Source organism: Ammospiza caudacuta, chromosome Z, assembly GCF_027887145.1.
Source record: "Ammospiza caudacuta isolate bAmmCau1 chromosome Z, bAmmCau1.pri, whole genome shotgun sequence".
NCBI classification, from domain to species: Eukaryota; Metazoa; Chordata; class Aves; order Passeriformes; family Passerellidae; genus Ammospiza; species Ammospiza caudacuta.
The window spans coordinates 69,571,553-69,597,561 of NC_080632.1; the positions used below are offsets into that span (position 1 = coordinate 69,571,553).

At 37.2% G+C, this 26,009-nt stretch overlaps 1 protein-coding gene across 1 annotated transcript in view; it reads right to left on the reverse strand.

Moving 5' to 3' along the window:
- Positions 1-26,009, reverse strand: part of SKIC3 (SKI3 subunit of superkiller complex) — a 45,554-nt gene that overhangs the window by 8,817 nt on the left and 10,728 nt on the right. The window contains exons 10-35 of the mRNA XM_058823319.1: positions 23,676-23,809; positions 22,911-22,997; positions 22,719-22,822; positions 22,481-22,607; positions 21,142-21,321; positions 20,610-20,734; positions 19,910-20,163; positions 16,846-16,948; positions 15,920-16,096; positions 14,927-15,071; positions 14,717-14,795; positions 14,540-14,601; positions 14,362-14,418; positions 13,183-13,251; positions 12,203-12,277; positions 11,435-11,576; positions 10,140-10,233; positions 9,490-9,567; positions 8,064-8,188; positions 6,297-6,420; positions 4,676-4,894; positions 3,845-3,917; positions 3,070-3,123; positions 2,860-2,971; positions 1,480-1,608; positions 736-857 (exon numbers count right to left, since the gene is read on the reverse strand). Of these exons, the coding sequence (XP_058679302.1) occupies positions 736-857; positions 1,480-1,608; positions 2,860-2,971; positions 3,070-3,123; positions 3,845-3,917; positions 4,676-4,894; positions 6,297-6,420; positions 8,064-8,188; positions 9,490-9,567; positions 10,140-10,233; positions 11,435-11,576; positions 12,203-12,277; positions 13,183-13,251; positions 14,362-14,418; positions 14,540-14,601; positions 14,717-14,795; positions 14,927-15,071; positions 15,920-16,096; positions 16,846-16,948; positions 19,910-20,163; positions 20,610-20,734; positions 21,142-21,321; positions 22,481-22,607; positions 22,719-22,822; positions 22,911-22,997; positions 23,676-23,809 (3,050 nt within the window). The remainder of the gene's footprint in view (positions 1-735; positions 858-1,479; positions 1,609-2,859; positions 2,972-3,069; positions 3,124-3,844; positions 3,918-4,675; positions 4,895-6,296; positions 6,421-8,063; positions 8,189-9,489; positions 9,568-10,139; positions 10,234-11,434; positions 11,577-12,202; positions 12,278-13,182; positions 13,252-14,361; positions 14,419-14,539; positions 14,602-14,716; positions 14,796-14,926; positions 15,072-15,919; positions 16,097-16,845; positions 16,949-19,909; positions 20,164-20,609; positions 20,735-21,141; positions 21,322-22,480; positions 22,608-22,718; positions 22,823-22,910; positions 22,998-23,675; positions 23,810-26,009) is intronic.

Here is a 26,009-nt window from a genome sequence, read left to right on the forward strand (position 1 = left end):
GTTGTTGGTGTTTTCTTTTTAACTTCCATCCACTTTAATGAAATATACCAAAAACAAGGATCACATTTGCACGTGATTAGTAATTTTCCTTAATGAAAATCATGGATGTGTGCTTTTTTGTTTATCTTTTGCCAAGTCTTCTGCTTATGAACACCCCACTGAATGGTGCTAACAGCCCAGCTCCCTTCCATAGCTGTGTTGCAGCAAGACCTCTCTTTTTTAATAATTGAACTTGTAGCATCCACTTGGAGCTCTGAAACAACCAATACAACCCAGAAGAAATCGAAGTCCCATGGATGTCTCCTATCCTGACTTCTTGCCCTGAATTCTAGTAATGTTTTGCTTAATTCTAGGCAGGAAGAACAGACTTCAGCTTTATCATGACACATACACTACTTGTTTCAACTATTAACATAGTTCTGGTGCTGCAAACAATATACTGGGGAGGGGAGGATATGCCAACCATCAGTTCAGTTGGTCAGAGCATGCTGTTAATACCGCCAGAGTTGAAGGTTTGATCCCCATACAGGCCATTCACTTCAGAGCTGGACTTGATGATCTGATCTTTGTGGGTCCCTTTCAACTCAGAATACTCAGTGATTCTGTGAACTATTATATTTTGTATCTCTGATGGAACAGACAGTTGCTAATTCAAACATTACCTTACTGTATAATGCACAAAAATAATGGCTTCTGTCAATTCTACCACAATCTGCCAGTGTGAGCCCATCATACCTTGTTACAAAGAGCTTCAGCTTCTGACAGTTTACCAGTCTCCCCTAGACTGGTAATAGCTTGACACAGACACCAGTCTTCAAGAGTACGGACATAATTATGTGGAAGATTACTTTCTCCAGCTGTAAAGACAGACAACACACTTAAACAGATTAGTATTTATGCTGTAGTACAATACCATGGTCACAGGCTCTAGATCTGCTAAGGGAGAATTTTTATGAGTTTTAATGTGACATGGCTCCCTTCATCAGTAGGAACATTGAAACATGGCAAAATCAAAAGCAAGAGGGGAAATAAGCATACACCATTTGAGTTAATGGCTTGAGATCAATCAAACATGGACTTTTAATTCCAGTTTTGAAAACACTATGGGCATTGAGCAAGAATGAGCACCTATTGGAAGAGTTACAGAACTCAAAATTACTTTAGCCTTTTCCTGTAAAGTACTGCTGCTGCAATGTAATACATCCACAACCTTCATGAGTGTAGGCATCAGAGCTCAGAAATACTATTTCACAAAACCATTTGAAGCTTTGGAGAGGAAAGCAAGCTATCATTAAATATCTAAACCCATCTATATATCAGAATTTAATGGGTTTTTTGTGTAAAATACAATTACAGCTATTGTTTAATTACCACTATTGAGTACTCCTCAGCCTATTTGCAAGTTCAGAACAGCATTGCAAGCTTAGACAATTTCAATTTTATTTTGACTTTTTAAAACAGGAAACTCATATAGCTTACTTTTGGCTGAAACTGTAGACACAAGTGTCATCTCTAGGCCTGTTCGTTTCGGTTCAGTGTTGTTTAGACAGACAACAGTGTTTTCAGCATGACAGGCTGCCATTAGCACTGCCCAAGCAACAGGATTATCTAGAAAAGAATGGTAAAAGGGAACTCATGCCCATTCTAAACATGCTGGTAGTTCACTTAGAATGGGATTTATCAGATAAAGCATAAAAGCATACCTATCAATGGAACCATACACTGTAAATAAGATACCAAAAATAAGAGAAGTAATTGATTTTAAATCAAGGAAGGTGATAACTACTTGCTTCTAACTAGTAAGACACATCAGATTATAAAAGGAAGACGCTGTTCTTAAAGCCAGCTAATGTATTTTTCACAGATAGCTTCAGTGTGCTAACCTGAAGCCGCCAATTTATTTTTCACTACACAGATTAATCTTGGCTTTCACTGAAGAGTTGTAACAAAACACAAAGTGGCAGACTCAGTCTGTTCTGCCCACCAGCATGAAAGTTATAGCAATAGGTGCCTACTTCCACTGCCAGCTAATTCCTGTGTCAGCTTCACCTTTAAATAGCCCTGTGAAGAACACCTACTACTGTAAGAGCAATCTCTGTCCTGAATTGGACAGAGCTCAGTTAAAGATTTTATTTATTTAAATTTTCATCCATAAAATAATTACTTTTGCTGGCAAAAAGAAACAAAGCTTGAAGATCTAACAAAGTAAAATGTAAAGTATACTGCTTTTAAACAGCAGTCATACACTCATATTTCCTGTAGGAAAGTAATTGACATTTTGAACTTGCCAGCCAGCCCTGTGCATCAGAACAAAATTACTCTAGAAAAAGCAATTTTTTAGTATTTCACTATCAAGTACCAATTAGCAACTAAAAACCCCACCAGGCTTGCACTTCATATGCTATAGGAAGAAGACTATTTAGTAATACAACCACAGAATTATCTGTAGTTCATAAACCACACATTTTAACAGAACTTTTCTAATAAAAAATCTCAAGGGAGATGAATAATTCTCTTCTGTCTGGTGCTGCATACTGAGGGAACATATGTTTTTCAATTTGTCTAGTATACTAAATAATACTTATGTCTTTTCCTTGTGATTAAGAAATTACTCATGGTTTATAACAAGCCTTAAAACTCAGTGATATTTTTCTTATTGTCTGGCTTAATTCCCATACCACTAAATTTGGAAGAAAAGTGACAATTTTCACTCTAAGCATCTTCCCCAAAAGACAGATGGATAACCCTAAACAACAAATCAACCCAACAAAAGCAGATTTTACTTTAAAATCCAGTGATTTTTGCTTCTGATGGATAAAAAGACAAACAATCACTACTGTGTTTGAGAACAGGAATAACCTGGACAGACATGGATGGCCTTCTGAATATTTTTCAGAGGATTGTTTTTCTTATCTTCTAACATGTGACATCCTGCTACCAACTGATTAACTGCGATATTCAGCAGGACTTCCTATAAAAAGAACACAAGAGTGTAAGTGATCAGAGAGAATTAATTTTAGGACTGCTTATGGAATTACAAAATCTACATTTTAAGATAGTCAGTCAAACCTTTCCACAGTTTACATCAAGTGTATGTGCAACACTTCCTGCCACAGCTCCTCCCTGCAAGATTAAAAAAACAAACAATTGATTAAATTACATGGCTAATTAATTTTATGCAAAATACAATGCCAAAATAATTTTATCTTTGTTATTCACAAGTACAAAATTTGCACAATGAGTCAATGTCCTTGCTTATGGCATGATCTTTTTATTAAAAAATTAGCAAGACACATTCTAGACTAGAGTTTATCTATATGATTGGTTTCTAATTTCAGCCCCATATTGAAAAGAGTTTCTTTTCAGGTGCTATTTCTGTTTATATAATTAGCATAAATTAGGACAAGGAGCATTTATTTGAAGGAAAACTACTTATAAGCAGAAAAGTGGCAAGGAAACACTGCCTAATGTGAAAAGTGAAGATGACTACATTAACCAAATTAAAAATAGGTAAATCTTAATATAAATATTTATTTAAATATATACATCTATATAAAACTAAATGGAAGAAATTATACATAGTTATACATAGTATAGCCTTTTGTTGTTAGCACAATTCTAGCAGATCATTCCTCTAAGTTTACTTCAAGAATGGTTACCTCATGGAAGATCGAAATAATGGTATATAAATTCAGTATGTAGCAGTGCACTGCTTTGAATGTAAGCCATACATTTTCCTTTTAACTGGGGCAAGTCCACACACTGAAGGGTGGGGTTTTTTCAGGTAAGAAACGACACAGACTACTTGGAATGTAAACAGCACATGTGTATTACACTTACTTACTTTAGGCTTTTTTGATGCATACAGTGGAACTAGTCGAGATAGAAGAGACCAAAGGGCAGGATTATCAGGGTAACTAGGGAAAGAAAAGGGTATTAAACTCTCTGGTTTAGATATGCACCTGGTCTTCCAGGACTCAGTAGGCACTTGCTATGAATACAAATAGAGCTTTTTCTATTGAGAATACAATGCAGTGTATTAAAAGATAGGCATGGGGAAAAAACAAACAACACAACATTGAAATTATACTGCTAGCTAAAGAAATAAAATGTACAGCATGCATATAAATATTCATAGGAAGAAAAACAACTTTAGGCCTACAGATCTTGTCTTCATAGCATGAAGAACAAGAAATTTAGTTGTAGTTGGAAAAAAACAATTGCATGAAAATAGACCTTTGGAGAGACTATAATGTGTGCCTTCCTGAAAGGCTCAGAATGCTAAGGCTAATCAAATCAAATTTAAACACAGACACTTAGCTAATGGAAGAAACAGCTTCAAAGAATGCTAAATATTAAATAAAAACCCATGGGACTTTTCTAGGCTGAAGGTTATACTACACAGGATGAAAAATTCTTTCACAGAAGAGTAAACTAACCTACCTATCAGAAAAGTCCCCCAAACAAAATCAGAAAACACTGAATGAGCTATGAAACTTCTGCTGATTCCATAAATAAGAAAGCAAACTTGCCAGCTAAAGGTACAACCATAGGTGAGGACTTCATCTTTGAAAATGAATTTTTATTCAAATTCAAAGAAACAGGTTTGCTTACTCTTCAATGAAATCAAAGCAATACATTTACATGGCAATTTAAAGCAAGACGAACTATATACCTGTGTATTGCTTTGGAGACTTCCCTCTGGATTGCCACATTTCTACCTTGTAATGCATAAACAGCAGATGCAATGAGACACCTCTCATAAATCCCATCATTTCCTTTTTCATGCTTCAGTAATTCTTTTAGAGCTGCTGTTGCAAGTGTTGCATCCTGCTTTACCAATCCCAATGTGCACAAAGCCTTCAGACTTTCCGTACTAGGTTCCTTTAATGAGCTGTTGAATCAAAGAGAGGGAAAGAGACAACCATTTTGGAGCACAAACTAAGCTTCCTGATAACATGAGAGTGCTCGTTACATTTGAGTCCTCTTGCACCTATGTATCATGAAAGGTATACAGAATTAATACTCTCTGTGGGATCCTGGATCAGGCTAAATCTATATCCTTGAAGGCCAGGTTACAGGCACCTAATCAAGCTCTTAATGATTACTTTTGCCTTCAAAAAAAGACAAGAATGTAAGCTTCTGATTCTATGTTTTGTTTTCAGTCCCTAGCAAGAAAAGAAAAAAGCTGTTAATTGAACTTGAACAGCCAGCAAAAGGACCCTTTGACAAGTAGGAAATGGTATTCTATGATACTGGTTATCCAGACATACCCACTGTTAAGAATCTCTGTGCTAAGCTGGTTATGAGAAATGAGAAAAGGAGCTTCATGTTCAAGGTCCTACTTGGGCACTTCAAGTCATCTAGCACAAATTCCAGTCAAGAGAAACATTTATCTACTGCACCAGAATGCAAGATTTTTGTTCCTATTATCCACCAAAATCTGTTTGTAGCACAGATTATAGGTTATCAATTCAAGTCTAGATGTATTCATTGTGATATTTCTTTCCTAAGCCATTCACTACCTTTTCTTTTCAAACACAAACATATAATGTCATTAAAAACTCTCATTGTTCATGTTTTTGACAAAACTAGAGGCCTGCAGTGATTTATAAGATGTAGGAAATACCAGTTTCCTAGCCAACTAACCACGGCCAGGAAAGGTAATAGACCTTCTCTGTGTTAGTAACTTCAGGAATCTGCTGATGGGCGCTGCACTGCCACTACTAGAGTTCTCTGCTGACAGAGAGCTGCTCCTGGGAGGTGAGATGGTAACTTAATTTCTAGCTGCTAGGAGCCTAACAATGATGCACAGGCGATTTGGCTTCCACAGATTTGAAAAATAACAGGCATTCACCACTTAATTGCACAACTAGTAAAGATCTGTTTCTTTTAATGGGAAAGGTACAGGGCTGTCCTGGTCTATGTTGCTGGGAACACAATAATTTCTGAGATTTTTGACTGCTTAAACTATTTTCACTGGTCATTCAGAGTTCTTACAGCTAATGAGCAAAAACAATGAGCAAAAATAGTGCTTACAACAACTACAAAGTACTATTATCTTAAAAGATAAAGTTTTTAAAACTTCAGGGATGTTGGACATCCAAACTGCTCAGCCCTTCCACTCAAAACTCCTTTAAGAAAGTGGAAGCAACAGACCATAAAACCAGATGTATCACATGAATAAGTAAACTGCATCCATTTCCACTTCTATGCTGCAATACACAAAGAAAATATCCACCTGAGTTCCCACAAAAACAATAAAATATCACATTCTGATTATTCCCTCTACTCACCATTTAAACAGTAGTGTCTTTGCAGCATCCACTTTGTTCAGTTTATATTCTATTATTGCCAAGGCAGTCAGGATATGTGCTTTATCTTTTTCAGACTCAGCAACAGACAACGCTTTTTCATAGGCTGGTAAAAATTAATTGAGAGAGAAGAAAAAACACAACATTTGTACAGCCTTTAGGATAGCACGATATTACAACAGAGAGACTACTTTAGGTTCAGGTTCACTGTATTTTCCCAACTCAAATCATAAGCAGAAGATAAAAGTAAATTGACTAAGACTTTGGAAGTAACTATGTTTGGAAACACCAGATTTACTCTTTAGAGCCTGGGAGTTGTTTAACACATAGCAAGTAGAAACAGAAATGAAAAGCAGCATTGGGACATTCAGAAAATTCCTGCTAGAACATGGTAAAAATGAACCCTGTGACAGTTCATTTACGAAACAGTAGTTCAGATGGGCACACTCATTCCAAATACAAAATAAAATTATTTAAAACACTGAGCTGACTGTTCCTTTGTGAGCACTTCTACACTGATTGTTGCATATACCTTTTCATGAAGTTCCACATCTCAGAAGTGTGCAACATGACAGTACAATTATATTTACCACTAAAGCTAAAGTGCTTTCAACACCACAATTATCTCCTATGAGAGAATCATTGAATAATTAGGGCTGGAAAGGACCTCTAGAGATCAACACCTCTACCACAGCAGGGCCACCTACAGAAGGTGACACAGGACCTTGCAGGTGGGTTTTGAATGTCTCCAGAGGGGAGAAACTCCACAACCTCACTGTGTAGCCTATTTTAGAGCCATCCTCAGTGTAAAAAGTTCTTCCTCATGTTGAGGTGGAATCTGTATTTTAGATGATGTCCACCATGCCTTGCCCTGTTGATGTCCACCATGCCTTGCCACCAGCCTCTTGACACCTGCTTTTGAGACACTTGTATTGATGACATCACCTCTGTCTTTTCTACTCTACACTACAATTGATTCTTCCAGAAAAACAATTTAATTTGAGAACAAGGGAGGCTCAGAGAAAAACAGCTTAATGGACAAGAATCCCACACTTGAAGAAATTTATTTTTCCTTACTACATTTGAGCGATACTAGGACTAATAGATTTTCACAGAATTATAGAATAGGCTGAGTTGGAAGGGACCCATCCACATCACGAAGTACAACTGTGCAGGACACTTGAAGAATCACATCATGTGCCTAGAGCATTGTCCAAAGGTTCTTGATCTGAAGAAAACATTGGTACTGTGATGACTTCCCTTGGGAGCCTGTTGAAGTACTCAACCACTCTCTGGGTGAAAAATCTTTTCCTGATATTCAACCCAAACCTCCCCTGACTCAGCTTCAGGCCATTTCCTAGAGTCCTGTCAATGGTCGTGAGAACAAAGAGATCAGTACTTTCCCCTTCACTTCCTCGTGAGGATGAAGACCATAATGAAGTCTCCTCTTAGTTTCCTCCAGGCCAAACAAATCAAGGGACCTCAGCTGCTCCTCATAAGACTTCCTCTCTAGACCCTTCACCATCTTTATAGCCCTCCTCTGGATGCTCTTGGACAGCCTAATGTCTTTATTTTATTGTGGTGTCCAAACCTGCACATAGTACTCAAGGTATTAAAATAGTTGTGGCATTTATACTTACACAATAGGACCAAAAGAGCAAAATACTGAATGTCAGCTAGGTTGGTTAGACAACAAATTTTGTTAAGATTAACTGCAAAAGAAGTGTTCCATAATGCTCTGAATTTTACCTTTGATACTTTCTTCTAAGAGTCCTTTCTTGAAGTAAGCTAATGCTAGCCCCACAATGCCATCAAACTCTGTTAGGGGTATTGATGTATAAACTTCAATGGCCTCATCACACCGCCCAAGAGCACTGCAAAAAAAACACCCAGTCACTGGTGGGAAGGATGCAGAAACAGCTGTTATAATTCAGACAAACTGTCCTTGAGGACCAGTGCCCTCTATTCCACAGCAGTTTTAAAGAGACACCTAGAAAAGAGCAGTATTAGGACAAGAATGTGCAGTAATCCCCACCCTTTGCCTGGTATAGCAGTTACTCTCTCCAGCTATCTGTTGCATGAAGAACAACTATAGGAAGAAGTCCTCCATATCTGCATGACAGCTGTATATAAGGCAAATGACTTAATGATCATCACAGTGCAGGGGGAGAAAACAGCAAAGGAGAAACATGCAAAATGCAAATCAAGAATTTGTTTGGAAAAAAGCAAATCATGCACACAGACAGGAAAATGCACACACAGAAAGATTACAGCATTCTTGTTCTAAGACCACTATGAAAAGAATAATTGAGGATTGTATTTATTAGAACTACTTATCAGTTACTAGAGATTTGATCTTGTGTAAGTTGCACATATGAACTAACAGACATACAGCTTGGATGTGAGATTTCAGGAGTCTAAAGAGTTGGTTCTAAAACCTTCCCTGAAGTTAATGAATTATCACTTTGTCACAGGTTACAAGTTTCAGTGTCACATACAAAAACATATGAGGTTTCCCCAGGGAGCTGACAAATATTTAATTAGTAGACCTTGAGCTATCTCATATCAATGACAAATTTGAAAGTCTACATACCTAAGTCCTGCATTCCCTCAGAACCAGAAAGCAGAAAGGAACTTAGAATTCTGAGTAGGACTACAGTAAAGAGATTCATCAGCAGAAAGACCACACACAGGTACACAACACCCCAGCCTCACATGCTTCAGCTTGTAAAAGTCAATATAAATTCAAAGGCTAGATAGAAGGGCTTTTGAACAAACCTCGAAGCAGCAATTTTATTCAGACTAAGCCTATTACACAGCTCAAGGGTCAAGATTGTAAAAAAACCATTTAAAAAAATCCCACAGCTTATTGTGCAGACAATATAACAGACTACACTATGACATGTTAGTACCAAGCAAAGGATAAGGGAATCACTGATACACTACAGCCTGTGAAGACATACAGCAATTCCTTACAATATGATTTTTTTTTATTACACTACCCATTTCTGGGGCAAATACAAAGTTCAGTCAAACCTGTCTCCAATTAGGAATAATGTTTAATAGATGATTTTTAGCAACCATCTTTCACCTTAAGCCTCACCATATTTTGCACTGCTGCATTCACTACCTCCAAAGCTGAAGTTAGGGGCTCAGAAAGTCAACAGACACTTACCAGAGTGACCTGCCATAGTTTTGCATTGCTGTATTGTATTTCTCAGTATCCTCTGAGTTTTTCAGCAGTGAAGCTGCCCTAAAATTAACCACAATGAATGTTACTTATCATGTGACTACAAGGTGCATATTTTGAGCACAGTTTTCAGAGCAAAATGGATAACTGGTTTATACAAAAGCTTTTCTATGCTAATTAAACATAAACAGAGCCTATTTTACTGTTTTAATGCATCAACACACATGTTCACCAAATACTTTCATTTGCCACCTTCCCCTCTTTGAAAAGAAGAGAGAAGAAAAAAACCCCCAAAACAAACCCAAAGGTCAACCATCTCCATTAATTAGAGTGGGATAGAGAATAAAGCTAAAACCAAGCTTGCTTTCTCCTTCAATTTCATTTAAATCACACACAGTGAATTAGTTAATGTAATGGTAAGATATACAAGTCTTAGGACATCTTTACTTTTCTGCGTTCTGCCTTTCCAAATTTGATATAGGAACCTCCACACATCCACCCTATAAACACTTAGTTCAAATATACTGTTGAACAGAGAAAGTAAAGTTTATCTAAGGAAAAGAAAAACCCTTAGGTTTTTCAGCTGGTTCATGGAAAAGGAGCTTCTCTGAGCTTTCCAAGGGTGTACAGTTTACCTCTCATAGGCATAGGCTGCCTGCTGTTTTAGATCCAGATACTCATTCAAAAACCCAAACATTGTGAAAGCAGAAGCATCATCTGGATTTCTTTCTAGAAAGTCAGAATTGACAATGTAGGAAAACAAGATCAGTAAGCTGTGAAAAAGCATTACAAAAACATTGCTACATTGAAGCTACAGTACATGCGCTGAACACTTTGCCAAATGCTTCTGTCAGCTGGTCAAGAGAATAATTTTGACCGGCTTGCAGGCAAATACAGAAGAGACAGACAACCCAAAATATGACATCAGAGTGGCTGAAAAATGTTTAAAATGTTATGATGTAACACTAATGCATAATGCACTCAATGTATTTTAAGTTTTTCAGCAGGCAGATTTTTTTTAATGAAATGGGAAAGTATTCATCTTGCATTGACTCTAGTAAAATACCAGTAGAATCTTATGTTTTATTCTTAATACATTCTGAAACAATTCTGTACAATGTGCTGTAGGACACCCCTGCTCGAGCAGGGAGGTAAGACCAGATGACCATTATGGTCCCTTCCAAGATTAGTAATTTTTAAGTAATTGCTAAGGCACAAATTTGTCAGCTGTCAACTCATCTCAGACTGGTAACTTTTCTCCCCAGAAGAGGAAGGAAGGCTCTCCAGAGTCCCCTTAAGAACAAGGCACAAAGAAATAACAGTCTCACATTCACGTCTCATTTACTGTGAGCTATATTTTCTAGCTCTCAAAAGTCAGCAACAGATTACTCAAATGATTTCTTTACAGGAATACTTGCAGACTAATGAAAATCTGCATTTCCTCTACCTGCTTTCCAGGCTAGACATATCCAATGGGGAGGCTGGTTTGGAATCATGCACAAAACCAGAGTCCATCACCTGCTGAAGGTTACCAAAATCATATGCTTGTGAATATTGAGTTACACAGCACACAGGAACAATCCTGTGCACCAAGCTTCACATCACAGAGGCAGAGGACCTGGCACTTATTTTCACCTGCACATACAGACACATGCAAAGGGAGTCTGAGAGCAAACACCCTATGAGAAGCATGCAAGGCTCTGGTCCCTATTTTCGTTGGTATTTGAAACAACTAGAAGGAGTAAGCAGAACAGAACTCACATCCATTTCATCGCTGTGTGGTCTGCTTACCCTGTTTCAGTTAGTTTAAGCTAAAAAGCCTCTCACCACCTCAGCCAGACCTCTCTTGTTTAGAACTAGTGCAGGTGTATTTATTCCTTCTGAATGCATGTTAGGTGTGACAGGTTAGAGAGGTATTTAAATTACCTACCTGTATATTTGCTCAAGACCACTTGGGCTGCTGGTATAGCATTCATTTGAACAATATTATACAGATACAGTTCAGTGTTTCTGTTGGCTTCATCCTGCAGCGTTGAACATACCCAGTGGGCATAGCCTTTTGCTCCCTCAGTCTCAAGAAACAAAGAGACACCCCCCAAAACAGGAATCATTAAACCCACTCAAGATACAGCAAAATAATTGCAGATTATAATAATACTAATTCTTTGTTTTAGGACAGAGTTTTGGCTATAAATCTGCATCAGTGTTAAACAGAAGAACACACCAAATTGAATCCCTCCACATATACTTTTAACTTGCCATCTGAGCAAAGCAAATCCTTACATTTTCATATAATGTGCTGCATGACTGTATACACAATAGGCAAAAAAAAAAAAAAGCTATGAAAGACTAAATCCTCCACTTTTTTTGGAACACAGGGTCCTGGCAGTATCCTTGCTCTCTCCAGAAATATTTTATGCCTTTGATCTATGTCCAATTCTGTGGAACATGGAGAATGTTTTTTCATGACTTAAAGAGCTGATTTCTTGAACCCTTGGGACTAAAAAATTTTATAAAGTAACTGCCTGCTATACAATATCAGCATAAGTCAGCAACAACATGGAAGCCATACAATCTCATTTGAAACATGACTGTAGCAGTTTCAAAACTCAAGACACGCCTATTTAAAAAAAATAATCTCCTAAGTAGAGAGACTGGATGTACAAAAACTTCAGAACAATACAACTGTTACACTTACATGCATACTGAGTTCAGTTGTGTGCCTGAAGAGATCCATGGTATCATAGCTGCCTACAGTCTCTGCAATAAGAGCCTAGAGAGAAGCAAGAGCTGCTGTGATCATGTACTTAAAAATTATGACAATGACAAAAACCTTAGCCCATATTATGTCAGGCATATCTAAAACATTCAACATGAACACACTTTTTTCTCATAGCCTACAAGCAAGATTGGTTTTAAAACCAAAATTAACTCAGGAGAAACACAAGCAGTCTCCACTGTATCAGTAATTTAAACTTTGGCTGCTAACTCTATCTTCAGAACAAAGACTTGCATGTATTAGAACAATTTATAACAACATCTGACAAGAGCTGAATTTCAACATGTGACGGTGCTAGTTCTTTTCTAGAATCCAGTTTTCAATTAGATATCATTAGCAGGTGAGCAGCATGGCATTATGAAATTCACCTATAACAATCATAAAAGCCACAAGTATCTCAACTATTCACAAATAACCTAGATATCAGAAGGAGCATGTGAGCTATCAGTGGCAGGGGAGGAAGGGACTTCCCAGAAAAAAATGCTTTGTCCCAGGTACATTAGAAGCTTACTTATTCTGACAGTGGCATTAGAAAGGGGGAACTGAGATGAGAGTTGGGTTGTGCCATTTAATGAACTACTGGTACAGCTGAAGCTGAAATAACTATCACCTTATAAAGACAGTGCTTTGTGGATAGCTGTCTATAAAAAGCCTCAGAGCATAGTGATTGTTTGGTTAATAGCTTGTTAGAGAACTCACAATATCGGCCAGAAAAACACCATATGAGTGTGTCTGATGAACACAGTAGCTTCCATTGTATTACCACTATGGAAACAAAGGAAGTAGAAGCACTCATAAACACAATTTTTAGGAGCATGAATTAGTGCCCGTTACTAGGCTGAAGTTAAGGTTCTTCAACAAATGTTTTTTGTGTGCAGTTTCATAATTTTTCATCATACCTGTCCAATCCAACACAAGAGGTAAGAAGGTTCCAGAGACTGGGCTACCTTGAAGGCTTCATGAGCTTGCTGTAGAACCAAATAAAACACTGCTGTTGAACTGCCTGGTATGGTAACAGAGCACTTCTGACTACACACAAGTATTAACATGCAATAGTATTAGAAGAGACTTAATGGACTGAATTAGGTCACTACTAAAAACACCTTCTGTTCCACAGAGAACAACGCATTGCCCAGAGAAATAAACCAGTTTAGTCTTAAAGAAAACAACAAAAAAAAAAATTAGAAAACAAAAAAAAAAATTAGAAAACTTCACAATATCAAAGTTTCCCTCCCTTCTAAATATGCTTCCTTCCCAGCTAGAGAATTCAGAAGCTAAATAAACAATTTAAAATTGGAACAATTTAAAAATCTGACTCTTGGAAGATCCAGTTTTGAAAATTCACTTTTTTATAATACAAATGTATTTTCAAAAGGATAAAACTGATTATCATCCACAAGTCATTTCCCTATGGCCTATACATGCTTAAGAGTTCCTCCCTCAATTTGGCACAAGGGGAACCAAGTCTTAGCATTAGCAGTGTTAGCAGTAAGCAGTCTGTACTATCAAGCTATTTTTCTTAAAAATAATTTTGACCATCACATTTCCAATCAAACAAGATTTCTGTAATTTCAACGAGCAAATAGGACAGGATGCACTTTAACTGCATGAGAGCTCCAGACTTCACTTAATATGCACTCAAATTTTTCTCCAGAGAAACTCTGAAAATTAGAGTGTTACAGTAAATCATACATTTGCTGATGAGCAGAAAGTAGGTATCTATGGGAACTCAAACACTGGGAGTTCAGTCCATGACCTACAACTAGAAGTTCTTGGCCAAACCTGGCATGCCTTGATTTGACTAACCACTTCTCTGTCCTTCCATTAAGTTTTCATTCCAGCTGTTGGAAAGCAGTTTTGTCAATTCAGCAGAAGTTCACAATTCACCTAATCTTAACCCTCCAGAACAAATTTTTAATTTATCTGCATTTCTCAAGTGCCAATCTAATTTCTTTTGAAGGATGTATATTTTTTGAATTTCAAAGGGACATTTGAAACTGACACTCCCATTCCCATATATACACCCTTAAAAAAAAAACAGAAAGGAAAACTATACTTGAGGATGGGAAATAGATTACCTCAATGTTTCCAGTTGCCAGATATAAAACCCCCAAGTTGGTCCAGGCAACAACATTCTAAACAAAACAAATAAAGTTAAAACCAATATATTATTACACTCCTCAGAAATAGCAGTGCATCAGGGGAAATGTCTTAAATGCCCACTTGAAACAGATGGCAGCTGCCTACAGCACTTACAATTTGCTCAGCTTGAACAGATTTGATGAACGAATGTTGTGCAAGAGCATAATTCCCAATAGCTGGGGGAAGAAAAAAAAATGGAGACCTAGATGTAACTGAATTTCAAAACACCATTAGTCAAGCCTCCTTCTAATTTAGGATGTTAGAGATCTAGGGCTGTCACTGAAGACTTACCACTACAAGAAGCAACTACACCAAGTGCATTCCAATAAAGATGATTTTTGCTGTCAAGTCTCACAGCTTTTTTGAGACACTGGAAGAAAATGAAATGTGGATTATAATGATTAGGAGAGCAAAATTATGACTTTATGCACTTATTCAAGAGAATATGCAGAGAAGCATGAACACCAGTTTAAAAAATGTACTAGGAAATACAGGCAATACCTGCAAAGACTTCTCTAACAGTTCACTGATCTCATTCATGTCAGTGCCCACTGCTGTGAGGTGCTCCGCTTGGCGATAATAATTTATTCCAAGATCACACCATATGCTCGGCAAAGACATCAGTTTTAAAGCTCTGCCATAACACCTACAGAAACATGAATCATAGAATCATTATTCCGAGTCTCTGCACGAAGAGCAGAAAGCTGACAAAGCTTCAAAAGAGTGCTTAGAAACCTAAACGAAGTAAACATACATAAATACAAACAAAACCAGACAAGAACTTAAAACAAAAAAACCCAACTAATATATTTTCATTCAGACACTTATTGTGTTTCTGAATCTGGTCTAAGGGTAATCTGTAGTGCTCACCACTAATGAAGCCACAGGTGTGGTTATGTAGGTGTGTATTAAATCAAAGCTCTGTCAGTTACATTATGCATGCGTTTACTTAAAACAAACATCAATCATTTTTACAGTTCCTCAGGCTTCTCCTAGGAAATACTGGACTTTACAGATCATGGTTAAGATTCACCAAGCAGATGAATTTCCTGCCTTACAGATCCAGCTGAAAAAATTTTAGAGGGAGTCACAGAACAGCAAATTTGTCACAAGAAATTTTTTACAAGAAAGAGGCACAGACAGAAAGCTGGAAGTATTATCTTAGACTTCCATTGTCCTGGGAGAATTAGTCAGCAAATACCCCAACCACTGCATTTAAACAGATGTGATTTGTGGAACAGCAGGGAGAATGTAGTCATGCACCTGGAGACAGAAAGGAGAAGAGCAGCTGCTGACAGCACTGTGGCAATACAGGAAACATATCCTGAAATAAGTAGTGTAATTTGGAAGAATCATGAGAATCCATTTACCCAATATGTAGGTATCAACAGATCAGCATGTCTTCCATTTTCTACAAATTAAATAGTCTAGAATATTTGAGACTCTACGGAGTCTTAAACAGCAGAGAAGCTCTTAACAATAAAAGAATATTACCTTCCTCCCAGTATGAGAAGCTCATTTTTCGTCAGCACCTGTTTGGTCGCATTTTTACTCAGAAGGGATCCTAGCACTTGAACATTCACTTTGGCTGGTGAAATAACATGTACAATAGTACAGGTATCTCCTAACAGTTTCCAGAGGCAAGATACATCAGGACGGTGCTTTACTGCCCTACAATTATTAAGAAAACACATGTAACACCTACTCAGATACTTCAACATCCTTTTCTGAATAAAAGTGCCACTTTGAATAGCAGCACAACCTCAAATGCAATTAATCAGTAAGGTGTTTGATTTAATTCAGTTTCTTCCTATTCAAGTTACAAGTCTAAAAGATCAAAATTTGAAAAGAAATAACAATAAAAAGCAACCAAACAAAAAACACCCCAACATGTCAGCTGACTACATGCACTCTTGCATTTGTCATATTAAAAGACACTACTCATCTGCAGAAACTTGATGGACTTTCTCCTCTAACAGCAGTTATTCCAAGGTTTAATTTAGCACATCTTGTATGAAATTCAAAACAAAAAGACTGAGAGAAGGAAGGAATAATTTTCCTCTTATCCATTATTTTTGTAGGAATACACTCCTCCCAGATCCATATATCAGCAGGACTACACAAGAGAACTCTGTGTCACTTCACACATTTTCAAATGACTCTCTATATTTGAAAAGAAAAACATAAAACTCTGTAATTGCCACTCATTTAAGCAGCCTATGTTTAGAATCTATTACTCAAACCATTTTTAATAAACACATTCTTACTTCTAGATTAGAAGTTCTAGTCCATTTGATTCAGTCTAACTGAAAATTTTCAAACTCTTATTTTTAAATAAATTTAAAAATTTAACTCTTCTTTTTCTGCCTGTCAACCCACAATCACAGCAGAAATTAAGTAAGTGAACGTTTCGTACCAACCTTGTAAAATATGCAAGGGCCTGCTCTATGTAATCCACAGCCTTCCTATCGAAATAGTTATCAAGGGCTGATCTTGCCAGCATGAGATAACACTCACCAAGTCCTGAAAGTAAGAGAAAATATTCTCTGTGAAAATAAATGCTTTTATGATATGATTAAAAGTGCAGTGGGGAAGGAGCCTGGAAGCCAGGTCAGCATTTCTGCCTTGTGCAAAAGTCTATACCCTGCATACACTGTAACAAAATCAAAACACCTACAATGCTCCCAACAAAGACTGCTTTTCATCTATCTTGTGAAGTGTGAACTGTAGGATCATTTGGCTATTAAAATAAACCAAATTCATTAGTTAAAAAATAGCATTTAAACTTTGCATTTATCTTCAAATATTAAGTAAATCTGAGAAATCTGCATTGTTACACCTTTGACAAATACACCAATTTGCAGTTTACATGCGTGAAAAAATCAATCCTGAGAAACAAAAGGAATAAAGAAGGACAGGGTAGGCAAAAAGGAAAGTCTTCAATGAAGAAAACCTGAAGCCAGCATTATTTAATTCTATTTATATATGAATTTACTTCATATGGTGTATTGAATCTGGCTGAGATGGAGTTAACTTGTCCCGTAGGAACCCTTATAGTGCTGTGCTATGTACTGGTAACTGGAAAGGTGCTGATAAGGAACCAGTGTTTTGGCTGCTGCTGAACAGTGTTTGGAACAGCATCCAGGCAGTCTATACAAAATTCGCTCCTTCAGCATTAGGATTAGTCAGAATCCTGAGAGGAGACATAGCCAGGACAGCTGACCTAAACTGATCAGAGGGATATTCCATACCACATCCTTATCTGTTCAGCATAAAAGCTGAGATAAATGTGGAAGAGATTGCGGGGGGGGGGCACTTGTTATCACATTTGTTTTCTGAAGCAATGACTAGGCAGACTGAAGTCCTACTTCACGAGAAGTAGCTGGACATCACCTGTTCATAGGAAGTTGATAATAAATTTTGTTTTCATTTGCTTCTTCATGGGGCCTCTGCATTTGCTTTATTAAACCACATTTATCTCGACCTATTAATTTCTTCAATCTTATTTTGTCTTTTGTTCACATCCTGCTGACAAGGTGAGTGACAGAGTAGCTTGGTGGGCAGTTGATGCCTAGACAGGGTCAAACCACCACAACTGGAAATAATTCCCACTATGAAAAAGGAACTGCATCATAGGTTACAATTTCTAACATTTTGGAAATAGTAACTGCTTGGTTTACACATTTGCTGGCACTAGCAGTGATTCTGTCCAGCTGTAAATCATCGGATATGAGTACCATTCATTCTCAGATTATTTTTAGAGTTCTGAAGCTACCCTCCTCATGCTATTGTAATCCTCCACCTATACCAAAATAGAGTTTTGCAAGAGTCTTTATCTTGGCTCCCCAGAAGACCAAGATCATAAGCTTATCAGATGTCAAGATCAAAAAACAAAATTGATTTTATTCCCTAAAATTACATGAAAGATACGCTACAACAGAGGCAGAATAAGTATTCAGTAGCACAAAATCAAAACACATTGAAAAGATGCAGTGAAGTAACACCAGTGAAGTTATTGACTCAGCTACCAGATACCATACTTCCAACAGCTCAACTCAGAAACTGTTCAAATGGATCAGAACAGTTGAAAATAAACACTGATGGGACAGTCAAAGAACTTCAGAGAGTTTTAAGAAGGTCCACAAAATTTACAAAATTGGTCCAAACATCATAAGAAGTCTCAAAGAAAGTGAAGGCTGTTTGGAGACTTAAAAGGATTTACAGCTAACAGACCAGAGATTACAATGTGAGCCTTTATGAAAGAAGACTCAGGAGGTGTAAGAAAACAGTATAAAGGCAACTATGAGGAGGAATCTTGATACCATGTACTTAAGTACTCAAAGCATTTTAGTACTAGTAACACTGTCAACTGTTACCTACAGACACTGAAAAAACCATATGCATATGCACATACAGCACCTTTGCAAACTGCTGCTACAGTCAGCTCTTCCCTTCTTGCCCAACAACTAGTAAAACTGCCTAAATGCAATACACTCCAACTCCATTACGGAGCTTTTACCACGTCACTTTGGTCTTGAAAAAACCTAGAGGAGTTATAGAGGAGGAGGTAGATAATCAACCACACTGTAACTTTTTCAGATTAAAAGCCCACTGTTGTAATAATAACTCTACATTTCTGAATTAACTCTTCCAAGAATCAGTTTAGATTCATCCAGAAACCAGAAGGCCTTACATACAATGAAAAAAATAATTACAAATTCAAACTAGCCATCAAGCAGCACCTGCTTCAGATTGGTATATGAGGTGAGAATGATTGAAAACTAAGTGGCAGGGAGAATGCAAACAGAGCAATTATTCATTTTTAATCAAAATTTTATACACTACCTGCATTATATAACTTCAGAATCACAGTTCCATAATGAAGAAGTTTCAATTGCTCCATTTCTCTCTACTCCTACCTATATACTGAAGGTCTCTACCCCTGCCACCTGTAATGCTTGGGAGATCTCTTGGGATTCACTGCTCTTTTTCACCACTTGAAAAAGTTCAGAAGGGTCTGAATCACTAGACTAACACAAGAAGTGAGGAATGCTTGGTCAGGAGCAGAAGGAAATCAGCCCACCTCTTTGAAATGGCAATCTGATTTCATTGCCTGTTGAGCCAGTATTTTACAGCTTAAGTAAAACTGCAGCCCTGTTAGTGGGCTTCCTCTGTGTCTCTTCAGTTCTCCTACTCCTTTGGCCTGGTAGCCACATAGAATTAACTACCTTTCATACTTACTTGAAAGAGAAATAATTACTCACATTCATCATAATTTAAGAGTTTTTCAGGAATTTGTAATACTACAAATCAACTTTCATGCGAGGAACCTCATGGCCCTACATACAACTGTATCCTTCCATACAAGAAAACCTCAACACACCACAAGAAAACCTCAATACATCAAAAACTCCTCCAAAAGACTGAAACACTACAGTGTGTAAAGGGAGGAAAAGTGAACACTTTCAAATTCAGGCATAATACCTTTCAGTGCAGGCACATAGTTTTCTGTCTTCTTTAATATTTGTTGATAGGTAGCTATAGCATTTTCGTATTTGCCTAGAATCTGCTCAAGTGCTGCAGCTCTGTAAATGCTGTACACAAGCCCTGGGTTCAGCTCACTTGCTTTCCTGAAGGATTTCAGAGCTGTTGAGTAGCTACCTCTGTTGAAGTAAGCCTCCCCTAGAGACTCCCAGCAGTTGGAATCCTTTGGATCAGCCCTGAGAGCTGCCTGCAAACTGAAGATATCAAGACATACATTTATTTAAATGAAATATGATACAATTCAACATAATTATTTACTTTCATTGTATATGCTCAGGACACTAATTTTGCATTATATACTCTTCAGGACACAAATTCACAATTACATGGAACTTTTAAACAAAGCATAGTAGGTTTTTCATCTTCAGAGGAAATTTTAGGAATTGTATCTCGCCCTGGCTATTCAGTGCTATAGCAGCTTGTCTGTGCCTGTCACAAAGCTTGTTAGTACAAAACACTGCTGTGTTAACAGGACTACATTCTGTGAATTCTAGAACTGAAGAGAGACTCACTCAGACCCATTTCCCTTTGTTAAGTACAAGGTATAATTACCTAACTTAATTTGAAAACTTGCTATGAGCAAAGACTATTTTATTGGGATTGGTAGAAAAGGACTTAAACCAACCACCAGTTGTCTTACTCAGCCACTGCTTGTGACGGCTGACCAGTTCTCAAGTAGTAAAGTCCACGATGAAGCCAGGCCCATTTTGCTGTACCAGGTCTTGCTTTTTCAGTTACCTCATTCAGGATTGACAAAGCAGTGTCCTAACAAAGCAATAAATGCCAAATTAGTAAACAAAAACCATTTAAAAATATTCTTATAACTTTCTAAAGCAGCAAGGTGAAGGATGGAAAAAAGAAGTTACACAAGCTAAATAAAGAAAATCCCCAACTTTCTCCTTATGCCCCCTACTGAAAAAAATGCTTCATCTATATCACACCCGATGACCCTAATGTAATACTTGGTTCTCCCAACCTTCTCCCAAGACAAATTTAATTTGGAATTGGAACATAAAATTGAAGCAAGCCCAACTATAAAAGCTGCTAAGCAATGACAGAACATTTGTTTTCTGATCTTAAATATAGAGGAAACCTGAAGTGATTCTTTAAAAAGGAGGATTAATAGAAGAACAACAAAGCAGCAGTAATCTGACATTCTGAATGTACAATACCATGTCTCCAAGTTCCACACTTAAATTGACAGCTGCTGTTCCAGATTCTTCATTCGTCTCATCCAGTTCAAAAGCCTTTTTATAGCAACCACGAGCTCTGCTTTTGTCTCCAGCAATGTCTCTGTAGTAGTTACCTAGATAACAAAAGGCACTTCCCAAGTAGCTGTCCAATTTTGCAGCCTATAAGGAAATACCAACACACTATCAGACAGCATTCTAAAGGATTATACGCATAGACAGGTTCAGTGACAGCTACTTGTTCAGCCTCTGCTTATCATATTTTTAAGCCCCTTCTGTGATATATTTGAGCTGCCAAACTTTATTATAAAATTGCACAGATTACCTGAGCTTTAAATATCTGGAAAATCTGCTACAAATCCCATGACACAAAACATTTTGTACTCAAAGTACTAAAATAGTTGTGCTAGGAGAAAGTAAATCTTTATTTCATCTTCTACTCTGTTTCAATCATTATGTTCATACTCTTACCATATAACACCATAATTAACTCCAGCCATGTATAAAGTTTCAGTTCCTTCTTAGATGCATTTGGCAGATTTGCTTATAGTTAAGAAATTGACAGCCTTCAAGCAGCAGAAAACAGCTTTGTCAATAATAATAAAGATTGCATATAATGGTTTAGAACCAAAAGAACTGTTCAACTACATTTGCCACTATACTCAGCTGTGTATTAAAGTGCAAGCAGCAGGTAATGATTTGAGTTATCAATACCTATAATGAAGTTACATGATGAGTTCACAGTGCCTAAAGTTCTATTTTGTACAATTTCAAGTTACTAACACAGATGTCAAACTAAAACTTTTGGATTCATGTTATTATCTATGTTCAGCGAAAAAGCCACAATTACTAAAATCCCAAAGATCAGGAAAAGCATATAAATTATGGGGCTTTACCAACTTACATCCTGGGACAGACAATGAAACCCTAACACCATTATCAACTTTTTTTCCTTCATGTTTTTTGAATTTGAATTCCGCCCTCCCCCATTCAAAAGGTCTTCAAAGACATTTGCTGCTTGCGTAGAGGCCTCCACTTTCCCGAAGGAGAAAAGGTTGAGGGAATCACCACTAAGTTTTGCCAATTCAAAAGCCTAAAGAATTAGTTGAAAAGAGGAAAACAGAAGTGGAGAGATTCAAGGTAACTGCACAGCTCCCTGCAATGCCTTTTTGCACAGCAGAACCTAGTTTGCAGGCTCTGGAGGCTCATACATTGTACAAAGGAGAATACTCAAGTCTCATTCCTGTCAGTATGTTTTTCATATTTGGCTTCTGATGTAGGAAAACACTAATTCTACATCAACAGTCAAAGGAGTCTTTACCTTCAAGAACTGAGTGAGTGCTTTTCCTTTGTCTTTTCTTGTCTCATCACTCATGAACCAGTATGTGAGCCCCAGGTACTGATGATACTCTGCAATTCCAGCCTTTCTTTCAATAGCATGTAGAAAACTAAATAAAATGAAAACAGGTCAGGTCAGACAAATTCCCAAAAGCTGCAAAACACTACATTTTACTATCCCATAACACTTCCCTGTTACAGGAAAGAAAACAAAAGTCTACCTTTTTTCTGCCTGCTCATAGTTCTTTTGGGAATAATGGATGAAACCCTCTAGAGCATGGGCCTCAGCCAGATCAGGGTGGGACAAGAGAAGCTCTTGTGAAACCTGCAAAAGGATGTCATTTTTCTCTAGTTACTTCCTCTATGAAACCAAGAGCTGTACTTAGCTCACAGGAATGACAAAAATCACTAACCTTTGAAGCCTGATCCATTAAACCTTTGTTCAGATAAGCCTGACCCCTGAGAGCTGAAATCACTGGATCACTGGCTCCATCTACAATCTAGAACACCAAATAATAAACACAATTAATTTATTATCTCCCCACATTAAGAAGTTAAAGTTGTTAAAAGCAGACAGACTGCCTGAAGAAAGCATTTAGAAGTTTTCTCTATTATCCCTGAGAAAATTTAGGACAATTCTGATGAAGAGCAAGTAGAAGATTGTAAGAACAAAGGTGCAGAAATATGAAGAACAACAAAGAATGAAACTGTGTGACAAAAACAGGGGGGAAGCAACTTCTGCCAAAGCTTAAACATTCAATCTTAAAGTAATGTGTTTTTCTTCATGACTAATCACAAGGGAATGATGGACATGGGAGATTATAACATGAATTCAAATTAAGATGGGTAACAGCACAGAACTAGCAAGAACTAGGGAGATTATAACATGAATTCAAATTAAGATGGGTAACAGCACAGAACCAGCAACAGTGAGCAAGACCAGGCAAAGTCAAAAGTGACAGCTTCCAAAATTAAAACTGCAAATGAAAAAGAGCTGCAGCAAAGCCTGGAAAAACAGGAATGGAAGACATGTCTGAATTACATGACAGCTGGTAGGAATGGTCTAAACCACCAAGTTGAAAGGAGGCCAGGGTAGAAATACTTACCTTAAGTACAGAAAGATAAGGGCACCTTGTAATATTAAAAAAAACCCCAAACATTTTAGTCAATAAAAATACCTGCTCAAGTGCTTTAATGGCTTCTTCTGCAGCATCAGCATCAGCTATTTTAATCAAAGTCTCTGCTTTCAACTGAAAGACAAGGTTCTTCCACTGAAGATTAGGACCCTCAGGAGTTCCAAGAGCCTCAAGAGCTGTTGACAAGAAGAACCTTTCATCAAGTTAAATGAGAAAAGAAGAAGTACACAGAGCAGCATTCTTCCAAATATTTCTAAAACCTTGTTAACTATATTTTTTCTGCCTAATAGAACACCATTCAGACTGCTCTCCCCCATAAATAACAAATTGCCCTGTAAAATTTCTATCCATTCAAGTTTAACAATTTAGTCAATTCTAGGAGGTCATCTCAGATGTATGTATACTGATTGCTTTTTAGCTGCTGACTTTAAAAATTAAGTGCTATAATTTTGCTCATTAGAGTTCTAAGGAAAAAACGACCTTTCAACAGACAAATCGTTCCGCATTTCAGTGTTCAAATGAAAGAATACTACTGAAAACAGGGATTTACCTTGATGCCTGTAAAAGTTACAAAGTAACCCTCACAGAGTTCCAATTACTTTTTGAATACACAGTATCATCTCACCTCAGAGATGGAAGGCATCTCTGTTGAGCACCACCATTCTTTAAAGGCAAGAACTTCCTGAGTAACTCAATTAATTGTATTTATTTTCATGTACAATGAGCTGTTGTCTCATTTGATACAGTCACTAAGACAGGACAAGTAAAAAGCAACGTTTTTTCAAAATTATCTCTGACTTTCTACACGTTTTGGACTCAAGTGAAATTTCTGCATCAACAGCACTTTTCAGCAAGGAACTTAACTTTTTGCATTGAAAAACAAAACTTGTTTTGTTTGCTCTGAGCTTGACATTTTAGCTGCATTTGGCACTAGCCAGACCTCACATATGAAAACAAAACACTCAATCTTTATTTATATTCCACATCATTTGTATCTTCACAGAGTTCAAAATGATCTCTTCTCCAGGCTAGAAAAGGACTTGACAGATTATTTACTTGTTCTCATATGTTGTGGTTTTTAGCCCATGTGACCAACCTCACTTCTAGTCTATTAACTTCTACTCTTATTTTCTTTTTGAAATGGAGTAGATAGTTACCAAAACTACACAGGGATTTTATTAAGCTGCTGAAGTTCTTAAAGCTACTGTGTGTTGATGGTACGTTTCACTAACGATTCCCTTCTCTGAACTTGCTAATATTTGACTTGCCTGTAAAGCACACCAGGGGAAAGAAACAGTCCTACTTTTTCATACCGAATGAGGACCTTCTGCACTTTTCTTCAGTGAGAGTGTCAGGTAGCTTTGTGAGAACACTTCTTCCCACAACTCTATTATTCTGCATTTAAAATAATGAATAAAATTCTATAGTCTTGACACTCAGTTATGCACTCTGGTAAACATCTAAAAGTTTTGCAGTCTACTTTACATAGCAGCAAACTATAACCCTATTACTCAGCATTCATAAACAGCACAGGTATCAGGGAAAATGTCAAGGGATACCTCCTTCCAGCTTGAAAACAGACATAATTACTATACTGTGCTCTACCTTTTAACTTACAAGAAAAAACCCAAAGTTACAGCTTTGCTTCTTAAACCAAGGCTACTAACAGTCAAGTAAGGGATCTTACCAATTACCACCTGGAAACCTCCTTTATTTATGAGCTCATAAGCTCCTTGAAGGAGTTCTAAATTAGCAACTCTCAAAAGACCATGCTGTCTACCCCAAAACATTTTTCTACATAAATTCTTTAACTCTACTGTTTCAGTTTACACTATTTCAACCACTAAATATACCAGACCTGTCAGTGTTTTCCCTCAACTTTCCTTTTTAAAATTCAGAGCCATGCCACCTACTTTCAAGTATTTGGGTGCCAAGACAGTTTCAGTAATCAATTATGGAACCCCTTAAAACTTCAGTATTTTCATCTCAGTCAATTCCTAAGTTGGTATCTCATAGTTCCTTTATGCTATGTTTCCTTGTCTTGTTTTAGACATGCCCTTGTTAACACTGTAATCATAGACAAGTTGTTAGATCAATCTGCTGAAAAGAAGTCACGGTACAAAGTCACCCCGAGATCTTCCACACTGAACACAGATGGGAAAAGAACTTCCTTATTTTCATTCTTTCACCAATAAATTTCTTTTCGAACCTATTTTGTTCAGCTTTCATTTTTCCTCCACTCAAGTTCATAAGTCTTTTGAATTCCCCTCACCAGTAACTACTTTTGCTTGATTTCCCATAACTATTTGGCCAGGTCTGTTTGGCTTCTTTTACTTCTTCCAGTCTTTCTTAAAAACTTTTCACTGCATTTCTCCC